Here is an 8,556-nt window from a genome sequence, read left to right as displayed (position 1 = left end):
CCGTCATCAAATTCTGACATCAACTGATTATTTGCCAACAACATCCTGTGATGCTGGAAATATCAACAGTAGTGACATTCATCTACCCTTATTTACTATTTCTATGGTCCGGATGTCACTTATTTGCCCAGTGACATTTTTAACATCAGAGATGATAACGACCAGGATTACAGAGAGGAGGTGGAGCAGCTGGTGGGCTTGTACAGAGGTAACCGCCTGATCCTGAACCTGTAGAAGATGGAGATCATCACCAACTTCATGAGGAACCGGCCTAACCAAGCTCCATGGTCATCGATAGCTCAGCTGTGGAGGTCAGCAGCAGCAAATTCCTGGGTATGCACATCCAAGACAACCCCACTTGGACTGTAAGCACCACCTCACTGATCAAAAGGACACAGAACTTTTACTTCCTACGGAGGATGGGTGAGCCCACCTGCCCACAACGTTCTGAAAAACCGTCTACAGTTGCACCATAGAGAGCGTTCTGACCAGCTGTCTCTCTGTGTGGGGTGGAGGCTGCAGCGCCACAGACTGGAAGAACTTGACAAGTGTGGTGAGGACCGCAGAGAAGATCATCGGGGCTCCTCTTCCCTCCATTAAAGAAATTTCACGGAAGCTCTGCGCGTCCCGAGCCCGTAACGTTATAGATGACCCCTCACATCCCCACCATGGACTGGTCTCCCTGATGCCCTCTGGGAAGAGGCTTTGCAGCATTGGATGCAGGTCCAGCAGGTTCTGCAATAACCTTTTCCTACTGCCATTAGACTGCTGAACTGTTGAAACTCTAACAGACTCTGCATCATACTTGTAAACATATTTGCACTACCAACATGGGTGATTTTTTTCATAATCCCTTTAAATAGAACACAACTTAATATTCTACTGCATTTTTCACCACATTATTTATTTGCACTGCACAGAACATTTCCTTACCATTGCCTTTTACACCATGAAGTTAAAATTTAACCTGGTTTTCCTTTTCTCCTATACCGTTTACATTGTGATCACTGCTTCACTTTATAAACGGTAATGTTCATTTCACTGCTGTAAGCTGCTCATTCACTGTTCAAAAGCTTTATGCATCAAAATGTCATATTGTTTACACTCTGTGTGTACAAAATGGCAATAAAGTTTTTTTAAGCTAATATAAAAAACATCCTAGGCTAAGGGAAAAAAATTTCAAAACCCTTTTGTCAGTTATGAAGAACAGAAATAAAAGCTTTGCTAAAAGTGTGCATTATATCTACATACTGTATGTTTATTTTGTTTTGAATCTTGTGATGAGTTGTAAACATTTAGCAGGTATACAATGACTGTTCTAATATTACACTTAGCATGTATGCACTTCACATGGAGGACTGACCTTCACTCTGCGTTGTTATTAGTGTCATAAACCTGCTATTGCAAAGATATCATCTATGTCGTCGTTTCTATCAGAATTAGTGACCTGTAGAGTTGTCCTGCTTGCAGCCTGGCTTCTTTGGAAATCTTTTAAAAACATCTCCAGCTCATTTTGTTTCTGATGTCCAAACACTCCTGATGTATTTAAACCAGTCCTGGCTCTAGATACCATAAATCTTTTCCTCAGTGGCTGCGAACGGCGTCTTTGGACAGTCATCCTCTGAGCCGGAGAACGAAAAGTCCTCAATGCTGATGTCTGGGGAGATAAGGCCAGGCACACTTCTTGTCTGAAGAGGCGAAGTTTCCTCTGAACACTGAGAGAAAGGGCCAGATAATGAGAGCAGTTAGCATTCAAAATGTGTCAAAGAAGTCCAAAGTTATGGCTGAACTTCTATTATTTTTATGTTTTATTCATCTTACTTGTATCCTGCTGCTTCCAGACACTTCATCCTTTTGCACTTTAATCGCAGGAATGTAAGGAGACGTTTTGTCTTCCTCATCCCTTCAGATCCGCACCACTGAATCATCTCTTCCATACTGGCAGACATGAGTGCAAATGATGTAGCCTCACCCGTTAGTTTCTCAAACATTTCTTTCTTGCTCTGTTCTTCTGACACCTCCTTTGTGATCAAAATAACATAAATGTTAAATAAATAAAATAGTTAGACATCTCCCTTCTTAAGTGTTTTTTTAGATGCATTCAAAGCTTTCAATGAGCATCATCTTGATCTCTCACACTTAAAATAAATTTTAAATCCTTCTATGAAATAATTGAATGTGTATGCATTTCCCCCCTCATTTGGTGACTGCTTTTAAGTAGTTTAAGGGCCCTACAGAAATTGTACAGACACTCAAACTCCAGCAGGATTTTGCATCAATATCTGCCATTATTAGAGGGTCTGCTGTCTCTACAGGCACATTCTGGCAGTAAATCTTGCATAAGGAGGAAACGGATGAGGACTGTTAGAGTCAAACCAAAAGACCTAGAGAGGCCACTGGTATGAATGTCTCTGTGCAAACCATAAAACAGACTTCTGAGGTTGGCTTGTCTTCATCCAGTAGCCTCAGTGCCTGAAAGCATGGAGCTCAAATGGAGTCAAAGAACATCCGATTATTGGCCAACATCAACATCATCATCATCATCATACGCTTTGCACTGGTGCCTTTCTGTTTTGCACAGATGATGGCAAGAATACTCCGAGATCATGTGATAAACTAGGGAGGGTCTGCAGAGGCTAAAAAACTATATTACCTAAAACGTAGTTAAGCATGATCAGTTTGGTGGCTATGGGAGGCCCATCCATTGATGGACACACAGATCAGATCAAGATAAGTTTTGGCACTCTGATTCCCATTAGACATCAGGATCAAGTCCATTGTTAGACCTTTCATTGTTGCAAAGGTTCCTCCAAACGCAGATAAACCCAGCCTTATGTGGCGAGAGTAGGCAGACATGTCAGGAGGATGAAGGATAGATACCACGTATGGCCTCCATGATCTCCTGGCCTAAATCCAGGGCATCTCTAGGGCACCATCCGACACTACAAAGAGGCAACTCAGATTCTCTGGGAGCTTAGTCCCCACTGGGATCTGAGAGGAGACACTGCTGCTTTTTAGTTGAGCATTTGATGCACTTCTTTATTTTTTGGAACAGTGTATATCTACCTTACTAGACTAGATATTCTACTTTTCAAGGAGTGACTATAAGAAATTGACCACAGGAGGTCATGGATTAATAATTAGAAGTTCTTCGAATACTATGAGTCTTTCACAGGAGAAGAATATAACAAAAAAAGGTTTAAAAAAATTCTTAACTGAATAGATATACTTAAAATTAACTTAAGCTCAGATATTTGTTTTAAAGAAGATACTAGAGCCATGACAGATTATTCTAAGGCTCTTTATCATCTTTAAGAGCTGGAAATATATGTAGAGGGCATTGCATATGGTACATGTTAAAAGCATAAAAATGTCACTAACCTTTCCAAAAGACAGCTGCTTAACAGCATCAAAACCGACACCTGCAAAGAGATTTTTGTAATAATTGGATAGAAAAAGAATTTTTTTTTTCAAACAGAATCTGATAAATGAAGATATTCTTTCCTCTCGCATTGCTTGCTTTAGAGCTTGTATAATCAGGTGTCTTCATACCTCTTTCTACAGGAACCCCAAGGTCTTCTTTTACATTCTTTGACTGTTTCTTGTTTTTCACTTTAGTCGAGGCTTTCTTTCTTGTTTTCAATTTTGCTTTTCTTTCTTCTAGATGAGCGTTGAATGCTGAAAGCTTCCTCAGCATGACTGCATCCGCTGGATCAAGGAAATCAGCCATATCTGCTGGCAAGGCCGTGTCGGTGAGGTAGGGCATCGGCTGTGCTTGGGCCACAAGCCCCAGGAGCTTCAGAAGCCGCTGGTACAGATTGGAAAGGCTAGCCAACAAACCACGGAAAAAACACCTGAGCAATAAAAAAAAGGAGAAAAAATATTGATATCAACAGCAGTTGATTTTTTTAACCAGTCTGATGTTTTCATAGGTTTTTTTTTCATCTGTTAAATTACTGAATGTACAACACAAAACAACCCGAAGCCAAGAATGTATTCTCAGGGGGAAAAGTCTTTTCCTGCTGATTTAATTAGCTACAATAAAAACGGATGCAAAAATTGGCAGAAATAGCTTTTTATGTACTCCTGCTTTCCAGAAATCAATCAGAGCCAAGCACAGCAGAGCAGCGTTGGAGCTATAAAAACTTACAGCCCCACAGAGCAACGACTTAAACAGGGGGTATTTGGATGACTTCCATTCCTGTCATATTCCTCATCAATTTTCTCCACACATAATCACCAATAATCCTTGCTGTCATCACCGTCGCTGCAGTTCAGTAACATTTACTGCCGACTACTTAAGAAGAATCAGGTATTTTAGTGTTATCCACACCACTAACGGTCTTTATATTCCTTAGCATTTAATTCAACTAGTGGTTAAAATATCCCACTGGGAAATGGGACACACCTTTACCAGGCTGAAAAATCAGCTTTCACTGAATAGTATGCCTTTGGGTAATTTTTAAGCCTGTAGCGCACACATCATAAATTATTTCTCGTATTCTCCAACAATGAAAAATATGCATAATGTAGAGAGTAAATGATAAACTTATCTACTGTACATGGTTTTTTATAATTAATGTCTTGATTTAATATACAGCTCTGCAAAAAAAAATAAAATAAAGGGACACACATTTTTCTAAAAAAAAAACAAAACAGCAACTTTTAGTTCAAGTCTGTGTTAATGTCTAACAAAAGCAGAAGTAATGAAAACGTAATTATGTTAACAAGAAAGTGACACCAAAGACTAAGGGTAGGAATATTAACAAGCATGAATAATATGAACTAGAATCAGTTATTGAAAACAAATATAGATTTTTACACTCATACTAAAATTATTTTATTATTTCTGTTTGCTTATTTTTATTTGTTGGTTTTTCCTCAATTTTTATTCATTTCAAAATCTTTTATCAGTTATCAAAAATAGTTATATTTTATCTAGAGTTGGACTGATACATCAGCCAGCTGATATTTTAGGATCAATATGAGTCTTTTTTAAAATCTTCTATGATTTATGAGGGCAGCCATGCCCTGAGATCACATGAAGCGCTTCATGTATTGCTTCTCGCTCCATTTGCTTTCCATTTTAATGTTTGTTTATTAATGCCGTTTGGGTTTAAATTGATACTTGTCTAACATTTTTTTATAACTTTTATCATGTAAATGAAAAAAAAAAGCAGTATTAGCAGCACATATCAGGTAACAGACGGATTTCATTAATAACCTTTATCGGTCTAAAAAAACCCTGAATTGGTTAATCTTTTAGTCTAAAAAAAATCTCTAAGTTTCTAAAAAAAAGTTGAGCTTGGTTGTAATGTGCAGGGAAGATCTGCGGAGGCCTCTGCAACAACCCTCTGACTTAAGACACCCACACTTATTGTTTATTTTTTCATTTTAAATGATTTAAAAGCTACTGTTGACAGTTCTCTTTCAGCTTTGAGTTCTGGGGGAACCATGTTAGTTATCGGCACCAATTTATGTGAAGTGCTCATGAAACCCCTCTGTTCCTGCATGATCCTTGGTATCTTTCTTTTATTGCACATGGGGCCTTCTAATGTTCTTGTACCCAAAGGGCTTTAGCTTCAGTAAATCACTGTAGCCCCACTGGTCCCACTGAAAATTTTTAAAATATAAATCACTTTTTTCTCTAAGTTAGTGTCTTTAAATGAAGCGGAAAAACCTAAAGCAGAGCAATGCAGTCAACTGGGCTTAAACACACAGTTGATAATTGCTGCCTGTTGAAAGGAAAGAACAAACCCTGAGATCTAAATTATTTCAACTTTATCCTCTGACTACTGAGACAAATAAGCCTCAAAAGTAGCGCTGTGAAACAATTCAGAATTCAATCTGATCTAAAATTGGATTACGCGTATTGAAAACATTTTTTTTTTATCTGTCAGCCTACTGTCAGAAAAAAAAGCCACTAGTGCCCTAAAAACAAAAAAAAAAAAAAACATTTTTTTTTTTACCATTGCCTTAATTGTACTTATGCAACAAATGTATTGTAGTATTATATCAATATTCAAGAGCAAATTAATTAAATAATATTAATTTCAACTGTGAGGACAGGTAATGTGCCTCTCTGGTTATATGAATATTTATTTCAGTAAGTATATGAGAATCGATCAAGAATGTGATTATATTCTTTATTAAGACAGCCCAACTCAAAATCAGCATTTTTCTTTGGCTGGTTTAACCTCGACACCATAATGTAGCTACAGATTAATAAAAAGAAGGCTTCTTACCACAAACGACTGAGCATGCTGGTTATCACCAAATTCAGAATAAGAAATTCAGCCCATTTCATCTGCTTCTTTGAAAGTCTGAAAATGAATCCGTAAAGGAAAAACTAACAGGGCCAAACTGTGCAGTTAAAAATAACCATGTTATAGAAAGAAACACAACAAAAAGAAATGCTACGAATTCTCTCTAGGTTCTGTTAAATGGATACATATAATGTAATAATCGTGATCTTTAGAAAAGTGAGAACAAAGTAGGATACATGAAAGCTTTGCTGCAGCGAGACAAAGTGCAGCTCAGAAGCTTGCCGGCTCCAAGCACTTTGAGACACGTCCACTCCAGAACCGGTTGACTGGGAACATTGCATTCACAGGTCTCCATGCACATGGCCCTAAGAAACAATTATAAAAAAAGTTTAAACAGAGTATAATCAACCTGAAATCAATGTAAATAGAAGAGTCCTTTTGTCAACTGTAACTTTTTTTGTTAATTGCATCGTGTCTTGAAAATGAAATACATTTATATCTATTTTAGATTACAACATAAATGACCTCGTCCTTCAGTGGGGAAAATTATGTGTTTAAACAGCAAAGTGAAATGCAAATGGAAGGAAAGATTCATACAATGGTAAAAGGATATTAAAACACAAAAGCATATAAAAGGCCATATGGAAGAAAACCATATTTAACAACATGTTAAATACGGTGCAGGAAAAAAACAAAACAGACAACTAGAATGAAAAATATTGCAAAAACAGTAGTAGGGCAGCAACTAACGATTTTTTTGCAAATCGATTCATCCATTAGGTTTTTTTTTTTTGGATTAATCAATTAATAATTGGATAGCCAAAGATTCCTTAAAGAAGGCTTTTTATGAAATTAAACCAGGTGAAACTAAAACTTTTCCACTAGAGGAGTTCTGGAAAGAGCATATTGACTGATGGAAAACTTTTTTTTTATCTTAAAGATATAATGTTTACTTATTACTATACAATTTTGGTATAATTACTGTTGCTCTGTTGGTTAATGGTATGTTTTATAGTCTCTATACTCCAGTTATTTATTAATTGATTACTAAATTAGTTGACGATTATTTCAATAATCAATTAATCACAATTAATCCAAATAATTGTTTGAGTCCTAAACAGTAGCTATTAAAACAATAACACTGATCATTATAAAGTCAAGCAACTGCTGAGAGGAATGATCTGCAATAACACTGTAATTGTGTAAATAACATTAAGAACATCCATCCATCCATAAATTTTCTAACACGCTTATCACAAGCTGGGGTGGCGAGGGGTGCTGGTGCCTATCTCCAGCTTTCTACAGGCAAGAGGACAGGTCACCAGTCCATCGTAGGACAACACTCAGACAAACAACCATTCACGCGCACACTCACACCTAAGGGGATTTTAGAGAAGCCAATTAACCTAACAGTCATGTTTTGGATTGTTGGAGGAAGCCGGAGTACCCGGAGAGAACCAATGCATGCTAAGGTAGAAAATGTAAACTCCATGCAGAAAGACCCCAGGCCGGGAATCGAACCCAGAACCTTCTTTGCACCACTGAGCATCCCACATTAAGAAGATTAATACATTTTTAAACATACATTTGGATCTGATTGGGGCAGAGTTCTACCAGCTCCTGAAGAGCAGTATCCAGCTTCATATTCTTCAGTCTGTTTATACATTGTTCAACCTGAAAGATATTTAAAAATAATCCAGTAGAAAGTGCAAAGTTTATTGTGGATGGAAATATTTGTGTAAAAATAATCACTTTTAAAAATACTAGTGTGGGGTAAGTAGAAAGTGACCCTTCTTACCAGCTGTAAACCCTTGAAGGTCTTGTTGCCCCTATAGCTGTTGTTCAGGATGTACATCAGCTCATAGAGCAGCCGGATCTCCGTCTGAAAGATCTTATTCCGAAGGAGCTTTAGTACCTCTTCATTTTCCACCAACAGGGCTTTAAAAAATTTAACTGCAAAACAAATAGAAATGATCAGTATCCCTGCCACCCCACGTGTTTTGCATGATGGAGATTTCTGCGTGTTTATGTCAGAATTCCCACGCTGCAAAGACTGCAATGCTCCGTTTTTACAATCCTTACCTGTTGGTGGAGTTATTTCCATATGGACGGATGAAGTCGCACAGGGATAGGGGATGTTTACCCTGTTCCAAAGCTCTCCGGCGGCCATGCTTCTCTGCTTGAAATGTACGGAAGTGGAGGAGCCAATAGGAGTTCAGCCGGTGTATGCGTCAGAGTTGGTCTTAAAGGAACAGTAACACATTTTAACCCTCAACGTGCGCACCGTAGT

General features: G+C 37.8%; 1 protein-coding gene across 2 annotated transcripts; it reads right to left on the bottom strand.

Annotated features, from left to right (window-relative positions):
• Positions 1–883: 883 nt before the first annotated feature.
• nepro (nucleolus and neural progenitor protein) lies at positions 884–8,490 on the bottom strand. 2 transcript variants are annotated; one of them, XR_005279835.1, is made up of 10 exons: positions 8,349–8,490; positions 8,065–8,219; positions 7,852–7,940; positions 6,503–6,631; positions 6,246–6,323; positions 3,553–3,854; positions 3,382–3,422; positions 1,822–2,021; positions 1,312–1,715; positions 884–1,265 (listed from the first exon to the last, which is right to left on the bottom strand). XR_005279835.1 is itself a non-coding variant. In XM_038275455.1 (9 exons), exons 1-9 carry the CDS (start codon positions 8,434–8,436, stop codon positions 1,388–1,390), a joined length of 1,410 nt encoding a protein of 469 aa, XP_038131383.1. In that variant the 5' UTR covers positions 8,437–8,490; the 3' UTR covers positions 884–1,387. The 2 variants fall into 2 exon arrangements, 1 of the variants encoding a protein (XP_038131383.1); XM_038275455.1 differs by having other exon boundaries at positions 884–1,715.
• Between the last annotated feature and the right edge of the window lie 66 nt (positions 8,491–8,556).

Source organism: Cyprinodon tularosa, unplaced genomic scaffold (genome assembly GCF_016077235.1).
Source record: "Cyprinodon tularosa strain WSP-4 unplaced genomic scaffold, ASM1607723v1 ctg96, whole genome shotgun sequence".
In the NCBI taxonomy this organism is placed as follows: domain Eukaryota; kingdom Metazoa; phylum Chordata; class Actinopteri; order Cyprinodontiformes; family Cyprinodontidae; genus Cyprinodon; species Cyprinodon tularosa.
Note: the sequence above shows the minus strand (reverse complement) of the source record. Positions and strands in the feature narration are given on the sequence as shown.

What these genes read in the sequence shown, in the direction of transcription:
- nepro (XM_038275455.1), bottom strand. Translation starts at nt 8,436, where the DNA reads ATGGCCGCCGGAGAGCTTTGGAACAGGGTAAACATCCCCTATCCCTGT. An exon ending in CCTTCAAGGGTTTACAGCTG is followed by an intron (nt 7,941 to 8,064) that starts GTAAGAAGGGTC and finishes AATATCTTTCAG; the next exon opens with GTTGAACAATGTATAAACAG. An exon ending in AGCATGCTCAGTCGTTTGTG is followed by an intron (nt 3,855 to 6,245) that starts GTAAGAAGCCTT and finishes TTTATTGCTCAG; the next exon opens with GTGTTTTTTCCGTGGTTTGT.